Here is a 22,585-nt window from a genome sequence, read left to right as displayed (position 1 = left end):
CTATTGAAGAATATAGAATAAACTTGAACATCTACTTTCACTTCTGCCCACTGCCACTCCCTTTCATGAAAGCCTTTACTGTTAACAGCTTTGTGTGTTTGCTTTGAACCTTTTTTTCTGTGCATTTACATATATAACAACATACACCATTTTACATAATAGTATCAAGTTTTATGCATTCTGTGTTTTTTGCCTTTAACAATGTGTTTTGGACATACTTCTACTTCAGCACATATAGGTCAATACATCATTTTCGTGGCTGCATATTATTCAGTTATACTCTGATTTATTTGACTGTTTCCCTGTTAATGAAACATAGGTTGTTTCCAGCTTTACTGATAGTTAAAACACTATTTCAGTGAACATTATAGATGTATATAGATGCTTCTATATACAAATATGAAAGTTTCTCTGCAGGATAGATTTGTAGAAGAATTGAATAGCCAAAGGATATATGCATTTTATATTTTGATCTTTTCAGTACTCTCTACAAAGGTATGGCCTTATTACTATTTCCAGTAGTGAAGCAGTACTTGTTTATCTGCATCCTAATCAACACAAGATTTTATCAGGTTTTTTTTTGCACTCTCTGACAGACAAAAGGAGGATATTTTATTCTTTCTTACACTTATGGATTATTTATAGCTTTATGAATCACCTTCGACCATTTTCTGTTGGACTCTTTTTCATATTGATTGGAAAAATCCTTATATGCATCTGTTTATTAATCCTTTATCTTGTATATGCGTTGCAAATTTTTTCTGTTACCTGTCTTTTAATTTTATTTGTGGCAAAAAACTTATTTGTGATTTTAATTTGTAATTTACAAGTTAATTTTTAAGAGGTCAGATCTCTCTATCTTTTCTATTATGGATTCTGAATTTTATGTCTCATTTCACAAGGCTTAATATAACTGTTTTTCTTGATTTTTTCCCAGTACTTATATAAGTTGTTCTAAATGTTTAGCTTTCTAAATCTATTTAGAAATTGTTTTATATTGTAGAAAGTAAAGGAATCAAATAATTTTTTTCTTAAAAATGGATAGCTACTTGTCCATAATCTTTTTGCTCTATTTTGAAATACCATCTATATCACTAAGTTTTTTTCTATATAAGGGGTCTATTTATAGATCCTTTTGTTCCATTGATGTCTGTGTCTAATCTGGGACCCCTACCACATTTTTTTATTACAACCTTGATGATTTGTTTTAATATGTGATAGGGCAAATTTCCTTCCCCTGCCCCAGCTCTTCTTTTAAAAAAATTTCTTGGCTATTCTTCAACACTTTCTTTTAACAAAAAAATTTAGATTCAGCTTGTTACTTTCTATTTTAAAATCCTACTGGGATTTTTTTTTTGAGATTGTATTGAGTTTAAAACTTAATTTGGGGTAAATTGGCTATATTGCCATATTGGGCCTCTCATCCCAGAACATAATAACTTACTCTGTTTACTCAAGTCCTCCCTCACAATTTTCTTTACATAGGTTTTAAACATTTCTTATTAAAGTACAGTTCTGGGCATTTACATCATATATTGTTATTATGAATGGGATTATCTCAATCTATTATAATTTCAGCAAAAGACACCAAACTCAAACAGTAAACAAAATAACTCAAGTAACAAGAACTTCAACATACTTCTGCTTGCCACTTCAGTGGCCCTTTTGTTCGGAAGATCCAGATCTTCACTTCTGAGTTTTTCTTCTCTTAATTGCTTGATCATTTCTACTCTTCTATTTTCTGTTAAGCCTTCTAGAACTTCCATTAGTTAAACATTGGACACCTGAATTAATCCTCCATGTTTTTTAATTTTTTTCTCTCATGTTTTACATTTCTATTTCTTATTCTGTGGTGTGAAAGATTTCCTAAATATTAACTTCACATTGCTACTTTGATTTGCTGCCATATCCATTTGGTTTCTCAGGGCATTTCTTGAATATTTTTTATTTTGCTAATTGTTTTCATTTGACTTTGAAGTGTTTACCCTATTCTTTTGTAATAGCAGTCTATTCTATTATGGATGCTTTATTCTATCAGATTTTTAAAAATTCTCTTCTGGACCCTTTTCCTTTTCAGGAGTCATTTCTGTTTGTTCAAGTTGTTTTTGCTCATTCATCTACAATTCTTACAATAATTACTTAATTCCTGATAATTACTTAGAGCATCTTCCTGCTGTTTTATTTGTTCACTCTGAATACCAGGTTTCTCTAAATCTGTACTTTGGAGTGGTTGTCTTCTGCATATTTTTAACTACAGGTTATATGTTATATTTCTGCTCCTATTTGTCATATCAGTCCCTAATGACTTAAATCTCACAATTTCAACTCTTTTGTTGGTGCCCTCTCTACTATTATAAAATATTTTTAAGTTATCTTTAACCAGTTTTAAGGAATTTTCGGCGGTGGGGATGAGCATACTCATACTTAGCACACAATCTAATCTACTCTTATAGATTTCTTAATGTGAATCTGTCATCATAGATATTACTGTAAAACCATATACATATAACACAGTACTGTGTAGATATGCTATATATATACTTTGGATATTACTATATAACCACAACATCGTAGATATTACTATATAACATAGATATTATTACATATTTTTTCTTGTTTTTTATTAAAGTATCATTGATATATAATCTTAGGAAGGTTTCACAAGATCATCACTGTGGTTTAAACATTCATCCATATTATAAAGCCCCCACCCCCACCCCATTGCATTCACAGTCTATCAGCATAATAAGATGCTATAGAGTCATTACTTGTCTTCTCTGTGTTGTAATGCCTTCCCTATGACCTACCTATATTGTGATTGCAAATTATACAGCCCCTTAATACCCTTCTCCCTCCCCACCCATCCTCCCCACCCCTTTCCCTTTGACAACCACTAGTCCCTTCTCGGAGCCTGTGCTTCTGCGGCTGTTTTGTTCCTTCAGTTTTGCTTTGTTATTATGCTCCACAAATGAGTGAAATCATGTGGTACTTGTCTTTCTCTGCCTGGCTTATTTCACTGAGCATAATACCCTCTAGCTCTATACATGTTGTTGCAAATGGGAGGATTTGTTTTCTTCCTTTGGCTGAATAATATTCCATTGTGTATATGTACCATCTTCTTTATCCATTCATCTATTGATGGACACTTAGGTTGCTTCCATATCTTGACTACTGTAAATAGAGTTGCAATAAACATAGGGGTGCATATGTCTTTTTGAATGATGGGTCTTGTTTTCTTTGGGTGAATTCCTAGGAGTGGAATTCCTGAGTCAAATGGAATTACTATTTTTAGTTTTTTGAGAAACCACCATATTGCTTTCCACAATGGCTGAACTAATTTACATTCCCACCAGCAGTGTAGGAGGGTTCCCCTTTCTCTGCATCCTCACCAGCATTTGTTGTTTCTTGTCTTTTGGATGTTGGCCATCCTAACTGGTGTGAGGTGATAGCTCATTGTGGTTTTAATTTGCATTTCCCTGATGATTAGTAATGTGGTGCATCTTTTCATGTGCCTGTTGGCCATCTGAATTTCTTGTTTGAAGAAGTGTCTGTGAAGATCCTCTGCCCATTTTTTACTTGGATCATTTGTTTTTTGGGTGTTGAGGCATGTGAACTCTTTATGTATTTTGAATGTTAACCCCTTATCAGATATGTCATTTACAAATATATTCTCCTATACTGTAGGATGCCTTTTTGTTCTGCTGCTGATGTCCTTTGCTGTACAGAAGCTTTTTAGTTTGGTGTACTCCCATTTGTTCATTTTTGCTTTTGTTTCCCTTGTCTGAGGATAAGTGTTCAGGAGAAATTTGCTCATGTTTATATTCAAGATATTTTTGCCTATGTTTTCTTCTATAAGTTTTATGATTTCATGACTTACATTCAGGTCTTTGAGCCATTTCAAATTTACTTTTATGTATGGAGTTAGACAATAATCCAATTTCATTCTCTTACATGTAGCTGTCCAGTTTTGCCAACACCAATTGTTGAAGAAGCTGTCTTTTCCCCACTGTATTCATGGCTACTTTATCATATATTAATTGACCATATTTGTGTGGGTTTATATCTGAGCTCTCTATTCTGTTCCATTGATCTATGGGTCTGTTCTTGTGCCAATACCAAATTGTTTTGATTACTGTGACTTTGTAGTAGAGCTTGAAGTTAGGGAACATAATCCTCCATTTTTGTTCTTCCTTCTCAGGATTGCTTTGGTTATTTGGGGTCTTTTGTTAGAACCATTGGTTCTAGTTCTTTGAAGAATGCTGTTGGTATTTTGATAGGGATTGTGTTGAATCTGTAGATTGCTTTAGGCAAGATGGCCATTTTAACAATACTAATTCTTCCCATCCATGAGCATGAGATGTATTTCCATTTGCTGGTGTCATCTTTAATTTCTCTCATGAATGTCTTGTAGTTTTCAGGGTATAGGTCTTTTGCTTCCTTGGTTAGGTTTATTCCTAGGTATTTTATTCTTTTTGATGCAATTGTAAATGGAGTTTTTTTCCTGATTTCTCTTTCTCCTAATTTGTTGTTAGTATCTAAGAATGCAGCAGATTTCTGTGTATCAATTTTGTATCCTGCAACTTTGCTGAATTCATTTATTAGTTCTAGTATTTTTTGGGTAGATTCTTCAGGGTTTTCTATGTATGATATCATGTCATCTGTAAACAGTGACAGTTTAACTTCTTCCTTACCAGTTTGGTTACCATTTATCTCTTTGTGTTGTCTGATTGCCATGGGTAGGACCTTTAGTACTAAAATAAAAAGTGGTGAGACAATCTTCTCCTGATCTTAGAGGAAAAGCTTTGAGCTTTTCACTGTTAAGTATGATGTTGGCTGTGGGTTCATCATATATGACCTTTATTATGTTAAAATACATACCCTCTATACCCATTTTGTGGAGAGTTTTTATCATGTACAGATGTTGAATTTTGTCAAGTGCTTTTTCAGTGTCAATTGAGATGATCATGTGATTTTTGTCCTTTTTTTGTTTATATGGTATATGATGTTGTCTTTCGGGTGTTGGCATCCTAACTGGTGTGAGGTGATATCTCATTGTGGTTTTGACTTTTTGTTGATGTGGTATATGATCTGATTGATTTTCCAGTATTGTACCACCCTTGCATCCCTGAAATAAACCTGACTTGGTCATGTATTTTTAAATTTGGTTTGCTAATATTTTGTGGATAATCTTTGCATCTATATTCATCAGGGATATTGGTCTATAATTATTTTTGTAGTGTCTTTGTCTGGTTTTGGTTTTAGAGTGATGCTGGCCTCATAGAATGAGTTTGGAAGTATTGCCTCCTCCTACTTTTTGGAATATTTTTAGGAGATGGGTATTAGCTCTTCTTTAAATGTTTGATAAAATTCAGCTGTGAAGGCATCTGGACCAGCAGTTTTGTTCTTAGGTAACTTTTTTTATTACCAATTCGATTTAATTGTTGGTAATTGGTCTGTTCAGATTTTCTGTTGCTTCCTGCGTGAGTCTTGGAAAGTTGTATTTTTCTAGAAAGGTGTCCATTTCTTCTAGGTTATCCAATATGCTGGCATATAATTTTTCATAATATTCTCTAATAACTCTGTATTTCTGTGGTGTCCATAGTGATTTTTCCTTTCTCATTTCTGATTCTGTTTATGTGTGTATATGCTTTTCTTCTTAATAAGTCTGGCTAGGGGTTTATCTGTTTGTTTATTTTCTCAAAGAACCAACTCCTGGTTTCATTGATTCTATTGTTTTATTCTTCTCAATTTTATTTATTTCTGCTCTGATCTGTATGATGTCCCTCCTTCTGTTGACTTTGGGCCTCATTTGTTCTTCTTTTTCTAGTTTTATTAATTGTGAGTTTAGACTGTTCATTTGAGATTGTTCTTGATTCTTGAGGTAAGCCCTCTTGCTACATCCTTTCCTCTCAGAAATGCCTTCGTTGCATTTGGACTGGTGAGTTTTCATTTGTCTCCATATATTGCTTGATCTCTGTTTTAATTTGGTTATTAGTCCACTGATTATTTAGGATTTTTAAGCCTCTATGTGTTTGTGGGCTTTTTTGTTTTCTTTGCATAATTTATTTCTAGTTTCATACCTTTGTGGTCTGAGAAGCTGGTTGACACAATCTCAATCTTTTTGAATGTATTAAGGCTTTTTTTATGGCCTAATATATTATCTATTCTGGAAAAAACACTCCATGTGCACTTGAGAAGGATGTGTATCCTCCTGCTTTTGGGTGGAGTGTTCCGTAGATGTCTGTTTGGTCCATCTGTTCTAATGTATTGTTCAGTGCCTCTGTCTCCTTATTTATTTTCTCTCTGTTTGATCTGTCTTTTCATGTGATGGTGTGTTGAAGTCTACTAAAATGAATGCATTGCATTCTGTCTCCCCCTTTAAATCTGTTAGTATTTGTTTTATATATATATATATATATATATATATATATATGTGCTCCTATGTTTGATGCATAGATATTTATAATGGTTTTATCCTCTTTTTGGACTGACCCTTTTATCATTAAGTAATATCCTTTGTCTCTTGTTACTTTCTTTGTTTTGAAATCTATTTTGTCTGATCTAAGCACTGCTACTCCTGCTTTTTTCTCCCTATTAGTTGCATGTAATATCTTTTTCCATCCCTTCACTTTTAGTCTGTGTATGTCTTTGGGTTTCAAGTGAGTCTCTTGTAGTCAGTATATAGATGGGTCTTGTTTTTTATCCATTCTGTAACTCTGTGTCGTTTGACTAGTGCATTCAGTCCCTTTACATTTAGAGTGATTACTGATAGATATGTATTTAATGCCATTGCAGGCTTTAGATATGCGGTTACCAAAGGTTCAATGGCAGCTTCCTTACTATCTAACAGTATATCTTAGCTCTTATTATGCTGTTTCAAACAATGTAAAGATCCTTTTTTATTTTCCCTCCCATTCTTCTTCTTCCTCCTCCACTCTTTTTATATTAAGTGTCATATTCTGTACTTTGTGTATCCCTTGACTAACTTTGTGAGTAGTGATTTAATTTTGTATTTGCTTAGTAATTAATTGTTCTACCACCTTTATTGTGTGTTTATTTTCTCTGGTGACAGCAATTTAGCCTTAGGAGCATTTTCATTTAGACCAGGTTCTTTAAGATACCTTGTAGAATAGGTTTGGTGGTGGTGAGTTCCCTCAACTTTTGCTTATCTGGAAATTGTTTAATCCCTGCTTCAAATTTAAATGATAATCTTGCCAGGTACAGTGTTCTTGGTTGTAGCCCCTTCTGTTTCATTGTATTAAATATATCATGCCACTATCTTCTGGCCTGTAAGGTTTCTGCTAAAAAAGTCTGCTGATAGCCTGATGGGGTTTCCTTTATAAGTGATCTTTTTTCTCTTTTTGGCTGCTTTCAATACTCTCTCCTTGTCCTTGATCTTTGCCATTTTAATTATTGTATACCTTAATGTTGTCTTCCTAGGGCTCTTTGTGTCGGGAGATCTCTGCACTTCCATGACCTGAGTGACTATTTCCTTCCCCAGACTGGGGAAGTTTTTAACAATTATTTCCTCAAAGAGACTTTCTATCCCTTTGTCTTTCTCTCCTTCTTCTGGTACCCCTGTAATGCTAATATTGTTCTGTTTGGATTTATCAATCAGCTCTCTTATTATTCTTTCATTCCTAGAGATCCTTTTTTCTTTCTGTTCCTCAGCTTCTTTGTTTTCCTGTTCTCTAATATCCATTTTATTTACCATCTCCTCTACCTCTTCTAATCTAGTTTTAAATCCCTCTATTGTATGTTTCATTTCAGATACTGTATTTTTCAAAATTTCTATCTGTTTTTTGAAGTTCTCCCTGAGATCTTGAATATTTTTCTGTAGCTCCATGAGCATGTTTATTACTTTTATTTTGAAATATTTATCAAGAAAATTAGTGATTTCAGTTTCACTGAGCCCTCTTTCTGGTGTTTTTCTCTTGAATTTTGGTTTGGATGAAATTCCTTTGTCTTTTCATTTTTTTTTTCTTTAGTGTCTCTTATGGGATAATAGATTTGTGTGGGAGGTGTACTCTCATGCCCAGAAGCTCAGTTTCCTATGTGAAAGCCCCAGCTGTTGGTGTGCAGTGGGTGTGGCACCTTTCTGCCTTGCCTGTGGTGTACTGCTCCAGCCTGCTTCAATGGTGTGTGCACAGATGAGCAGGAACAGCACCTGCCTGGAAGAAAGAGCTCCCAGGGCTGGGCTGCACACACACCCAGCTGTAGCACTCAAGCTACCCTTCACCCAGCCTGCTGCAATGGCACCATGCTGGCAAGCAGCACTGGCACCTACTGGGAGGAAATTACTCCTGGACTGGACTGTGCATGCATATCCTTGGCTTGCCTAAAATAGGGTTGAGCAGGCTGAGGGTTCCCCACCTGCCTACCTGGGAGTAAAGTTTGGTTTTACTGCCAGCCAGCAGACCACGTATCACTGTGAAAATTCTCCAGGCTGTGTTTCCAGTGAGGGATGTGGAGTATCTGAAACTCCTGAGGGCTCCCAACCTGTTGGGCTGAGAGCGGGCTGAGGAAGTACTGTCGACCTGAACTTTGTCCTAAAAAGAGAGCAATCCTTGCCTCTCTGGCACCCCTTACACTGCTAGGAAGTCTTTCAATCTGCCTCTTCTGCTTTCTTTCTCAGGGGGGCTGGTAGAGCATGCCTGTTCTCCACAAGAGGCAGCCTCCCCAAATGTTTTGCCTGTCTCTGTTGTCTTGCCTCAGCAATCATCAGCACACCATGCAATGTGGGCTCATGTTCCAGAAGCAGATCTCCATGGCGAGGTGTTCAGGGTCCTGGGCTTCTACTCCCTCCCCACTCTGTTCTCTTCCTCCCTCCTGTGGACCAGGGTGGGAGGAGGACTTGGATCCTGCCAGATTATGGCTTTGTCACTTGACCCTTTTCTATAGGGTCTTTTCTTCCCCAGATGTAGGTGGTCTGTTCCGCAGTCTTCAGGTTGATTTCAGGCCTAGGTGTATTTGCTGTATTTTTGTGTTCTATGTGGTTTGGAGGGAGGTTTTTGCCTTGCCTTCCTATACCACCATCTTTTTGTCTCCATCTCTTATTATATATTATTATATAAAAGTTAATTCTTCTTTTCTATGTAGCCTATTTTTTTTTCCAAAATAATAAATACAGAAACCACATTTTCAATATTTTTAATAAATTTTCTAGGTCAAGGATCACTCTTTATTTTCTTCATTCAACAATATTATTCCAGAAGAAAGCAAAAAAGTTTCAGAAGGATCAGTATTGTCCCAGGATTTGAAATTTGATGATGAAGTTATAAAAATGGATCCTAGGATCAAGCCCAGACCAAAACTTACTAGTTTGGATGATGCAACAATACTTTCCCTTGGCAGAACTAACATTTACAGACATATTGTGGTAAGTATTATAAGGAATAAAATTTTGGAACAGGAACCTTGAATTTAGAGCCCAAATCTACCATTTGAAGTCTAAAGATACTAAGGCACCTATCTGATGATGCCAGGCATCATGCTGTCAAAGTTAGAAATTTTCAGCCCTTTCTTTCTATGAGGACTAGATCAGTGCTGTCCAATAGTAATAAAGTATGAACCACATAGGCAGTTTAAATTTTTCTTGTAGCCTTTAAAAAACTTTAAAAAATATTAGAAAGATAAATTTTAGTTAATCCAATCTGACCTAAGTATTATCATTCCAGTGCGTAATCACAATCAAGATTCATTAATCAGATAGTTTCATACTAAGTCTTTGAAATCTGGAATATATTTGATACAGCACATCTAATTTTAGACTAGCCACATTTCAAGTACTCAGTAGCCACATATGGACAGTGTAGGTCTAGAGGTAGCCTATTAGTTTGCAAGGGGTTTTATTCCTTAATAACAAATAAGCTCCCTTTAAATGATTAAGATGAAGAAGGATAAGTTTCAAATCAGTTTCCAGGATTAATCAACATGGAATATGGGAGCTTTATCTTTACAGAATCAATCAACAGCATTTGAGTTACTTATTGAAGTGACTTACTTAGGCAATTCTATTGAGAAATAAGCCTATTTCTGTATCTTGATTTTCAGGTATGTCCATTTCAAATCTGGCACCATTCTTTCCAAACTACCTTTATCTCTCTGAGCTCAACTATTTTAGCCTTCTAACCTGTCTCCCTGCACTCTACTGTCACAACATTGCACAACTCCAGGAGGCATAATTCCCATTATATTCTGTTAGTGTTCTCTTTGGATACCATCATTATGTAATTGAACATAACTCAGTACAAGGTAGGAGGGATAGAGCTATGCAGCAGAGTCCCTGTCTTGTTTCCACTTTGAAAGCCTAGCCTATTCTCCCTGTTGAAGCTAGAATAAGCTTTCCAAAATGCAAATCTGATCATGTCCACCTTGTTATCCCTCACCATTCCTGCTTGAAATTCTCAAAGGATTTTCCACTGTTTTAGAAATAAAACCAAAGTTCTTAATATGGCCTATAAGGTTTTGAGTGGCCTGGTCTCTGGCCTGCCTTTCCAGACTCTTTTCATATTACCCTCCTTTTAGCTCTCTGTGCTCATCCTCCCTTCTGTTTCTTAAATGCTTCCTGCTTGCAGCAATCCTCTGCACATTCCTTCTGCATGGAGCGTTCTCCCCTGATCCCTTTCTGCTAGTTAACTCCCACACTTCTTTTAGATCTAATACTTAAGCATTAAAGTCTCTTACCTCTGAGTCTAAGTCAGACTCCTTTGTTATATGCTCTGAACCCTTCCTAGGGTGTAAATTCTAAGGGGCAGAGGCTATACAGTTCTTAGTCATGGATATCCCCAGCACCAGCGCAATGAGGTAAGACTGTACATTGCACAGGAGGGCCACATCTAAGGGGCACCTTTTGAAACAGAGTAGTATATTTACTACAACAATTTTCTGACAGCAATTGGGAAAGTTTCTTGTACTAACAAAATCAGAATATTGTGACAATCTCAAAGTTCGAAATAAAGGTGTCTTGAGGAAAGGATGCCTTTTTCTAATTTACTCATAAATGCTGTAGGGATTAACATCAGCTCTGTCATCTAGCACAATACCTGGCACTCATGAGATACTCATTAGCTTCTTGTTTAAAAAAAAAGAATGTCTTTATAAACAATGATCAGTTCACATAGAGAAAGTGGGTGTTTGCTTGAATCTGCAGAACTAGTAAGCAAATTGATATTTGATAAATTGACAAGAATCCTTGAGAAGACAAGTTACTCTTACACAACACTGCATTGTCTTCCTATGTATGCTTTGAAAGCTAAGATACAGATAAAAATTCAGAAGTGATTTTTGTTCCCTTGAAAGTCAATTACATTGTTCCATTGTGACAGTTCTATGTCTGTTGTTTATGGTGACAATTTTTTTCAACAGAACGAGAATGCAAAAGATATGTTTTAAAAATTAGTAAGTGCAGTCAAAAGTTTTAAGTCTGCTTCTGAAAATATTCAAAGAATGTCTTTCAAGAAGTTTATAGGGTTGCTTTGGTGAAATTACATCATCAACACCCAGCAAATCTTCAAATCTAGGAGATTAAGTCATTACCTTAGCTAATTATTATTAGAGAGGAAGGAAAACTTCACATGATGGCAATATCATCTTCTTTATCATAAATGTGTGGCATAATCATTATAGGAGTAATCTTCCAGTTGACCTGTGGGAGAAATTATTGTTTCTTCATTATAATGTCAAGATTTCATATTTGAACAATAAATTTTTATAATGAAGTTTTAGTAATGAAAGGTTTATTGAAGGAATGTGTTCTGATTGGATTGAGCTCCCACAATGTATATTTCTATAGATTTAAAAGGATTAAATCAAAGTAAAAAAAATAAAAAGCACCAAAAATAGAGGAGCTTTTTCATCTTTAATTTTCCTATATGGCTAAAAAGCCAGCAAACTTTCCAGGGCTTCTAGTAAGAAAACTAGACATTACAACAAGAATGTTTTACCCTTTGTCCTCCTTCCTTTGTGCCAACACTGTAACAGAAATTCAGGCTACATGCATATTATTTTCTTTTCACTCCTCTCTACTAGATTGAGTTTTATGAGCACATCTATAAAAATAAATATATAAATTTTTATATAATATGTAATTTATATAATATACATAAAATATGTATGTATTTATATAATACATATATATTTACTGAGAATTTCCTGTTTTAGGCAATGAGGTAAGTATTGGGGCTTCAAAATTAATTATTTTCCCTTCCTCAAGGACATCATTCTCGTGAAGCAGACAGATATGTAAACAAGTATAGGAAGGCTGGAGTTGCTAGGAGAGCTCCACAGAGTAAGATGTTTTGTATGGATTTTTGAAGGATTTAACAAATTCTGTTGGTTACATCTTGTGGGCAGAGGAAATACTCTATCTAGATGCACCTGGTTTTGAAAGATCTTGGTGTCTTCAGGGAACATTGAGAAATTCAGTGTGACTAGATCATATGGTGTGGGATGGTGGAAGGCAGAGGTATAGGTTGGAATGCAAGGAAAATACGTGAGGCTTCAGCTGGAAGAGTAGGGGGTTATAGCCACATCAGGATGAATTTTAGAAGGCAAATTTTTAAATTTAGATTCTTTAACAAACAGACTTTCTGTTTTTAAAGAACTTAACTTTGGCAGCTTGTGGTTAGATTTAACTGAAGTCAGACTGGTGTATGGAAATCCAGTAGAAATTATTGTAGTAGTCCAAAGATCAAATAATAGTCTGAACTGAGGCACTGGTAGTGGTGATGGTATGGAGCTGTTGTTTGAGAAGCATTTCTAGAATCAAATGCATATGGAAAAGAGGGAAAGGGGGTGATCAACGATGTCTTTTAGATAGATAATGAAACTCTTAATACAGATTGAAAATACAGACTTCCAAGCAGATACACAGGGAGGATGATGAATTTAGTTGTGGGCATGATAAATAAGTATAAAGTATCTGTAGAATCTGTTATGGGTGATACCTATATACGACCTGTAGAATAAACTTGTCTGCATTAATTGGTCCTTATTAACAATTTTAGCTACATTTTGACAACTATTCAACATTTAATTATTTCTCCCTGCCAGAAATTTATTACATCCACAGTATAATAGGGTGTGAAATGGTGGTGGTGAGTGAAGAGGGTTGGGAGATAGACAGATGCCTGATTTTATCATAATACCCAGTTGTGAATACTATGGTCAATTATATTAATATATTTTCTAGTGGCACTGTTTGTTTTGTAGACTATACATAAATATAATCTTCACTTGATAGTATTCAAAGTATAGTTTAAAGACAGAAAAATACATAGCCAATCAGGGTCTCCCCTAAATATAAAAACATAATATTCATTTCTATATAGCCCAGGGTCAAAGACAGGGGAAGCCTGGGCCAAATTCTGATATACAAATTATTATAGATACTCTTCCACCTTCTTCTTTGACATTCTGCCTTTTTTGTCTTTTTTTTTTTTTGTCATTCTCTCTTATTTTAACACCCTTAGCCTTTCTTATTCAGTGCCCTCATACAGTTTCCTACAGTCAAGGTGTATCTTTGCCAGCCTCTTTCTTGTGGGGTATACTAGTCCATACCCAAAATCTTCAGGGCCTACATTGTTCACTGGAAAACCTGAGAAATAGACCTGCCCTAATAAATATCTTAACAATATATTTAACTATTTTCTATAAAGAATTTCATGCAAATAATTGATAAACTTAGACCAAGTGGGAAATCTAATAAAGAACCATGTCCAGTGATGCTATTATAAACTATATCTTTTAAAAATCATACATTCAGTTTTTTCCTATTGGCTCTTTCTTAATGTTATTTAGATGACTATGCTGTAGATACAATATGTCTTTCTTTTAATTTGTGTTTTTCCTTACTTCAGAGCCTGAATCTACATGGAAACAGCTTGAGTAAACTGAGAGATCTCTCCAAGTTAACAGGACTTCGAAAGCTTATTATCAGCTTTAATGAATTTACTTGTTTGGATGATGTATACCACTTGGTAAGAACTGTCTTTTGAAGTTATTTAAGTAAAATAAAATTATTAATTTAATGGATAACTTATTTTTGTAATTATGACCACATTATTACCATATTTCAAGATTATACAACCCAAATCAGGAGCAAAACATGCATACATTATAGGTATGTTACTTTCTCTAAGATAGGTCTTAGGTTTAGATTTTATTTGCAAACCAAATACACACCTGTGGCCATATCTGATTTCTAGCTACTTTAAAATAAATTTATTTAAACTACTCCAGACTTGTTTTTAAACATCCTTTAGAAAGTGTCATTTCCATTTTTTTCTGCTCTTGTTTTCCAACTCTTATTTTTCACCTTGTGAGTCCTTATTTCGTCTTCGCTTTCTAGGTCACACTTCACATCTAATGTCAGTTTTTCCCAAACATTCGTTATCCACATGGTTATTTCTCTTTCTCTCTGTCTTGTCCTTTCTCCCTGAATGCCACACACACAGACCTTGTTTGACTTGTGTTTGCCTTCTCATAGGGCATAGGACAAATACAGTAATACACAGATACACACAGGTATGGATCTTATCTGGCTTTTGTTTTCCTTTTTATGTATTATGTAAGAAAAATAATTGCATATGTGATCCCCAAACTCCAAACCAGCATCCTCTGTTTCTGTGGGTCCCAGGTGACTGACAAACTTTCCAGAATATATCGTCATTCTCTGCTCTTGTTTGTTCTCTACTCTACCTCCTTACAACCATATAAAAGCCCTTGAGTTGCTGCTTCTACCACTGTGGTGGGAGCTTACTTTGCTTGACCTTAGGTGTTAGTATTAAACACCCTTCCTTGTTTCTGTCGGTAAGCCAAAGTCCTTGGTAACAGAACCCCTGACAGTCTCTGTTCAGTGTACAGCTGAGGAGAGAAAGTGGTGTACTAGAGGTCCCAGGACCAAAGATAAAGAGTTGGCATTTTTCATTTAATTTTTTTCTAGTGATTTTCTTGCAGTTCCAAAGGTTATGGCAATCATTGTGATTTTGCTTAGTCACAACTTTGCAGGGTCTCTTAAGTAGGGCAAGGCACTTTGAGAGTGAGAGCTTAGCCAGCTGCCCAACATGTATTTTGCAATGTGGCTTTGCTGTTCTTCTGAAATAGAAAAATCTCTTTCATTGCCATAGCCTCACAGCCTGTTTATTGGATGAATATTACCATGGTCATTTTAAAGATAAGGGAACTGGACAAATTGTATGCCTAAATGGTATTTTCAAATTTTTGGATTAGTAAAAGTGGCTAAATATAGATCTCTCAAACATCAAGTATTTGATGTTTAATTGCATCTCTAAAAATGACTGAGGATGTTACGGGGTGGTCAGAGAGAGGAGATATTCAACATGTGTATTTTTTCACTGTTTTATTGTAATATAAAACAGGCACAGAAAACTATATACAAACATGTAGTTTAGTAAATTACTGTAAGGTGAATGTGCTTGTAACCAGTACCCAGTTCAAGAAATACAATTTTGCCACCCATAGCATAAGCCCCTTCTATATGCCCCATTCCTTCAAAAAGTCATCCTGACCTCTGTAGTAATCCTCTCCCTGCAATTCCCCCCATAGTTTCAGCACCCAAATGTGCATCCCTAGCACAATAGCTTGGTTTTGCCATTTTAAAAAACTTACAGTATCTTTTAAATATCAATTTATGTGTCTCCTTCCATCCCGTTCTATTCCCTTAGTTTATCTGTAGAAGTACTTGGACCTTCCAGCCCAAAGAGTTTCCCTCAGCCTGGACCCTGCTGATTTGCTTATTTACGATACAACCCTGTACGCCCTCTACCTTCCTTATTTTCGGCAAATTGACAACTGGATCCAGAGACCAGATCAGACTCAGGTTCCATTCCTTTGGGAAGACTTTAAAAGACACATAATATTCAGCTGTCTCACTTTTCTGATGCCAGCAGCCATCATTAATGCCTAAATCCATTAAGTCCTTGGGAATTACAAAATGGCAATATTCTTTTATTTTTTTAACTTTTTTATTAAGGTGTGATCGATATACACTCTTACAAAGGTTTCACATGAAAAATCAATGTGGTTACTACATTTACCCATATTATCAAGTCCCCACTCATACCCCAATGCAATCACTGCCCATCAGTGCAGCAAGATAAAATGACAATATTCTTATTCTATCATTCCTTTTCCATTTATTAGTTGGACCACTTTTACATAGAGACATTTCCCTTATATCTATTATTTGGTTAACCAGTGGTGCCATCATATATAAAATACAGAATAAATGCTTATTTGCCTTCCTTACCAACTGTGAAGATAATGAGTTGGTTACTTACGATTTCTCACAGATGAGCAATTATTTCTTTGTTTTAATATCATTAGGAACGCAGAGACTTAAACATGTTTGGTGGGATTCATTCCATGTAGTCATTATCATGATTGAAGCTCAAATTATCCCACCCTCCTTCAGTGGAGCAACTTAAAGTTAGCTCCTTCTGCCATGACCATAGTAGTCTTTAATAGCTTCTTTGGCATCTCGTATGAGAGATGTTCTATACACATTTTACGTATTTTCTGTTGCAGACATGGGATCAGACATTTCTTCAAGGAGTCCTGGTTTCTTTTAGAGAATTTTAGGGCTTTTTAGGGCTACAGTCTGGGTTGATCATTGTTTCTAGGTCTTTCTACTGGACAGAACTTGTGTGGGGAGGTGTGTGTGTATGTGTGTGTGTGTGTGTGTGTGTGGTTAAATATGTGTGTTTATAACTAAAGCCAGCCTAATGAATTGATATTGATATTCCCAATTCAGACTCAAGACTGCAAATCTTTTAGCTTAATCTCTTCCCTGTTATTTATATCTTTATCATTTATTTCTCTCAAACCAATAATCCTAATTCTCAAGAATACAAAGTGATAGAATTAAAATACTTAATTATTCATTTGTTTTATCCCTGTTACACACACAACAATCTCAGAATGACAGCACTCATACTGTCATTAATATCATTACTGGATTTTTAAAATTTTATGTATGTTCTTTCAATTTTTCTGCATTTCAGAAGAATTGTATCTACTTTGTCAAAGCATGTAGCCTTATACTCTGTACACTTCCCTTTTAGTTCATTGTTAGCTATATATTTAATTCGCATCACTGGTCCTTAGGTTGTTTTCTCTCTAAACATTATTATTGTCTGAAAAATATGCTATGATAGCTTCCTCAGAAGGCCTTATGGGAACAATATCCCTTCTGTTACTGCATGTTCATAATAGATAATAGTTTCTCTATGTACATTATACTTGAAGGAATGTTTTTCAAGGTATAAAATCCTTGGCTCACAATTTCTTTTCCTGGGCATCTTAAATGTTAATTCATTTTCTTCTGGCATAAAGTGTTGTTGTAGGAAAGACTAATGAGGATGTATTAATTTTCTTCCCTTATACAACACATGCTTTTTTCTTCTAGAAGCCAAAGACCTTTTTTACTTTAAAGTCTCATATTTTACTAGAGTATGTCTTAGTATTAGTTATAAGTTAATATTTCAGATTCATGATATGCTCTTCTGAAATATAGATAAAAGTCATTTTTTTCTTTCATTTCCTTTTCTGAATTGGAAGTTTTTAGCAATTTTTGTTTCCTTCCTTTTGGTTTTCCCATTATCTATATAGTGATCTTTATCTTCATTATTTGTCACTTTCTCTTCAGTCCTTTTCATCCCTTAATTTAAAATTTCAAGCTGATTTGAGTTTTAAATTATTATTCTTTTTCAGTTCTACTTATCTTAAAGCATTACCTGTTGTGTTTAACTCTTTTGTTTGACTAGTTTAGTCTTTGTTTCCAAAATGATTTTATTATTTTATTTCTGAATTTTTTCACCTCATTTCTGAGTTTTTCTAAACCAGATTAATTTTGTTATTTTATATTTTGTGTCATTCCTAACATCTTTTTGTTTGTTTTGAAATAGTAGATTAATAGTAATCTGTTTCTGGAGTATATCTTTCTGGTGTACTTTTGTTGCCTATAGCAATGTTTCTCTCTCTCTCTCGTAGCTTTGTCTGACACTTGACCTCGGTACTTTTCTGCTGCTTATATTCTAGTGAAATTGATTTTTCTTAACTTTTAAATGAAGTGGGGTTTAGGAAAGCTTTTCTATCTTCACAGATCTCCCTCTCTGTTGTTTATATGTGCCAATTAAAAATTATAATGTTTATTTTCTGGATTTCCTGGCTCTATTCCCTTCCTCCACCTCAGTCTGAACTTTCTCTTTTTTGTGACTTTCCTGGTCCTTATACTTTTTAATTTTGACTTAGCCCCAGCAATTTCTTCTCTGAGAAGGATTCTGTTCTAGATGGGAGCCCATGGAGCAGTTTTAAGATTCACAGGGGCTAGCCGGCTCCAGCCCCTTCAGACCTTTCTATTCTGGGTACCATGCACTCATCCAGTGTGGAAGAAAGCAAAACTCCTCCCAGTTTCAACTACTCTACTCAGTCTGGCCCCCATACTTCCAGTGACTATTAATCAGCTGTTTGGGGTCTCTCTTGTTCTCATGTCCGATAATGCCCTGATATATCTCCTTCCTCTCACATAGACACAGATACCATGTAGGTCTTGTGGTTGTTGGTATTTATCCCTACCAAGTTATTTTGGGGCTTATGAGGCTACCTTGTCATGTAGCTTTGTTATAAATAGTGTCCATGGAATTTTGGATGCATGTATTTACTCTGTTTTTATATGAGGCTTCAGATATTGAAAACCTCTGAATATGCTGCCTCCATCTCTGTATTCTTCAATAATCAACTTTGTATGTGTGTTTAATATTAATTATGTCTATCTCAGCATTGCAAAAGGTTATGATCTAATTTAATCACTCACCTATCATTCCTATCTTCTAAGTTTTTTTATTTGCCTTTGAGGTATTTATCTTTACTATCATTTTCCTTAAGTATATCTCTAACATGGAGAATTTCCATACTTTTCATGCATGCTAGGAGTCGGTTCTACTAGGTTACAGAATGTAAATGTATGTTGTTAAGTGTTCATAATCTTGGCCTTACCTTGTGAATCAAAATACCTACCCAACTCCCTGGTAAGGACAGCTGCTTCTCCCATTTTTAGCATCCACCTGTGATCCAGGCTTAATGAAAAAAAACCAACTAACCTAAGACTGTTTATATAATGGAAAACCTGGGCTTCATCAAAGGTAGTAAATTACATACACTATCTGATTCAGGCTTAATTAAAAAAAATAAATAACCTAAGACTATTTATATAATGGAAAACCTTGGCTTCATAAAAGGTAGTAAATTATATACACTATCTGGTTTTTACAAAGTCTTAAAAAATCTAAACAAGACATCCACATAAGGTAAAATTAAAATGTCCTAAACTGCATGTCTGTCATTCAGTCACCAGAACTATCAGGAAAAGAAAGTATGTGAGGGAAAGGAATAGCTTTGTACCTTTGCTGTACAGAAGCTTTTCAGCTTGATATAGTCCCACTTGTTCATCGTTGCTTTTGTTTCCCTTGCCTGGGGGTATATGTTCATGAAGAAGTTGCTCATGTTTATGTCCAAGAGATTTTTGCCTATGTTTTTTGCTAAGAGTTTTAAGGTTTCATGACTTACATTCAGGTCTTTGATCCATTTTGAGTTTACTTTTGTGTATGGGGTTAGACAATGAACCAGTTTCATTCTCTTACATGTAGCTGTCCAGTTTTGCCAACATCAGCTGTTGAAGAAAGAGGCTGTCATTTCCCCATTATATATCCATGGCTCCTTTATTGTATATTAATTGACTGTATATGTTTGGGTTAATACCTGGACTCTCTATTCTGTTCCACTGGTCTGTGGGTCTGTACTTCTGCCAGTACCAAATTGTTTTGACTACTGTGGCTTTGTAGTAGAGCTTGAAGTTGGGAAGCAAGATCCCCCCTGCTTTATTCTTCCTTCTCAGGATTGCTTTGGCTATTTGGGGTCTTTTGTGGTTCCATATGAACTTTAGAACTATTTGTTCCAGTTCATTGAAGAATGCTGTTGATATTTTGATAGGGATTGCATTGAATCTGTAGATTGCTTTAGGCAGGATGGCCATTTTGATGATATTAATTCTTCCTAGCCACAAGCATGGGATGAGTTTCCATTTGTTAGTGTCCTCTTTAATTTCTCTTAGGAGTGTCTTGTAGTTTTCAGGGTATAGGTCTTTCACTTCCTTGATTAGGTTTATTCCTAGGTATTTTATTATTTTTGTTGCAATTGTGAATGGAATTGTTTTCTTGATTTCTCTTTCTGCTAGCTCATCATACAGATTTCTCTGTATTAATTTTGTATCATGCAACTTTGCTGAATTCAGATATTAGTTCTAGTAGTTTCAGAGTGGAGTCTTTAGGGTTTTTTATGTACAATATCATGTTATCTGCAAATAGTGACAGTTTGACTTCTTCTTAACCAATCTGGATTCCTTGTATTTCTTTGTTCTGTCTGATTGCCATGGCTAGGACCTCCAGTACTACATTGAATAACAGTGGGGAGAGTGGGCATCCTTGTCTTGTTCCCGATCTTAGAGGAAAAGCTTTCAGCTTCTCGCTGTTCAGTATGATGTTGGCTGTGGGTTTATCATATATGGCCTTTATTATGTTGAGGTACTTGCCCTCTATAGCATTTTGTTAAGAGTTTTTATCATGAATGGATTTTGAATGTTGTCAAATGCTTTTTCAGCATCTATGGAGATGATCATGTGGTTTTTGTCCTTCTCTTTGATGTTGATGGATTTTCTAATGTTGTACCATCCTTTCATCCCTGGAATAAATCCTAATTGATCATAGTGTATGATCCTCTTGATGTATTTTTGAATTCCGTTTGCTAATATTTTGTTGAGTATTTTTGGATCTATGTTCATTAGGGATATTGGTCCGTAATTTTCTTTTTTTGTGGTGTCTTTGCCTGGTTTTGGTATTAGAGTGATGCTGGCTTCATAGAATGAGTCCAGAAGTATTCCCTCCTCTTCTATTTTTTGGAAAACTTTAAGGAGAATGGGTATTATGTCTTCTCTATATGTCTGGTAAAATTCAGCAGTGAATCCATCTGGCCCAGGGGTTTTGTTCTTGGGTAGTTTTTTTATTGCCAATTCAATTTCTTTGCTGGTAATTGGTCTGTTTAGATTTTCCATTTCTTCCTTGGTCAGTCTTGAGAGGTTGTATTTTTCTAGGAAGTTTTCCATTTCTTCTAGGTTTTCCAGCTTGTTAGCATATAGGTTTTTGTAGTATTCTCTAATAATTCTTTGTATTTCTGTGGGTTCCATCGTGATTTTTCCTTTCTCGTTTCTGATTCTGTTGATGGGTGAGATTCTCTTTTTCTCGTAATAAGTCTGGCTAGGGGCTTATCTATTTTATTTATTTTCTCAAAGAACCAGCTCTTGTTTTCATTGATTTTTTCTATTTTATTCTTCTCAATTTTATTTATTTCTTCTCTGATCTTTATTATGTCCCTCCTCCTGCTGACTTTGGGCCTCATTTGTTCTTCTTTTTCAAATTTCCATAATTGTGACTTTAGACTATTCATTTGGGATTGTTCTTCCTTCTTTAAATAGGCCTGGATTGCAATATACTTTCCTCTTAGAACTGCCTTTGCTGTGTCCCACAGAAGTTTGGGCTTTGTGCTGTTGTTGTCATTTGTCTCCATATATTGCTTGATGTCTGTTTTAATTTGGTCATTGCTCCATTGATTAATTAGGAGCATGTTGTTAAGCCTCCATGTGTTTGTGAGCCTTTTTGCTTTCTTTGTACAATTTATTTCTAGTTTTATACCTTTGTGACCTGAGAAGTTGGTTGGTAGAATTTCAATCTTTTTGAGTTTACTGAGGTTCGTTTTTTGGTCTGGTATATGGTCTATTCTGGAAAATGTTCCATGTGCACTTGAGAAGAATGTGTATCCTGCCACTTTTGGGTGTAGAGTTCTGTAAATGTCTGTTAGGTCCATCTGTTCTAGTGTGTTGTTCAGTGCCTCTGTGTCCTTACTTATTTTCTGTCTGGTGGATCTGTCCTTTGGAGTGAGTGGTGTGTTGAAGTCTCCTAACATGAATGCATTTCATTCTATTTCCTCCTTTAATTCTGTTAGTATTTGTTTCACATATGTCCGTGCTCCTGTGTTGGGTACGTATATGTTTATAATGGTTATATCCTCTTGTTGAACTGACCCCTTTATCATTATGTGATGTTCTTCTTTATCTCTTGTTACTTTCTTTGTTTTGAAGTCTATTTTGTCTGATATAAGTACTGCAGCACCTGCTTTTTTTTCCCATTGTTTGCATGAAATATCTTTTTCATCCCTTCACTTTTAGTCTGTGTATATCGTTGGGTTTGAGGTGAGTCTCTTGTAAGCAACATATAGATGGGTCTTGCTTTTTTATCCATTCTATTACTCTGTGTCTTTTGATTGGTACATTCAGTCCATTTACATTTAGGGTGATTATCAATAGAAATGTACTTGTTGCCATTGCAGTCTTTGGATTCATAGTTACCAAAGGTTCAAGGGTAGTTTCTTTACTATCTAACCATCTAACTTAACTCTCTTATTAAGCTATTATAATTACAGTCTGATGATTCTTTATTTCTCTCCTTTCTTACTC

The 22,585-nt window shown here is 35.2% G+C and overlaps 1 protein-coding gene across 1 annotated transcript in view; it reads left to right on the top strand.

Moving 5' to 3' along the window:
• Window positions 1–22,585, top strand: part of LRRC9 (leucine rich repeat containing 9) — a 115,721-nt gene that overhangs the window by 37,519 nt on the left and 55,617 nt on the right. Inside the window, exons 16-17 of the mRNA XM_057488407.1 lie at window positions 9,167–9,379; window positions 13,860–13,979. Coding sequence (XP_057344390.1) covers window positions 9,167–9,379; window positions 13,860–13,979 — 333 coding nt within the window. The remainder of the gene's footprint in view (window positions 1–9,166; window positions 9,380–13,859; window positions 13,980–22,585) is intronic.

Source organism: Manis pentadactyla, chromosome 11 (genome assembly GCF_030020395.1).
Source record: "Manis pentadactyla isolate mManPen7 chromosome 11, mManPen7.hap1, whole genome shotgun sequence".
Classification (NCBI taxonomy): Eukaryota; Metazoa; Chordata; class Mammalia; order Pholidota; family Manidae; genus Manis; species Manis pentadactyla.
The sequence above is the reverse complement of the archived record's forward strand: the minus strand, read 5'-3'. Positions and strand labels throughout refer to the sequence as shown.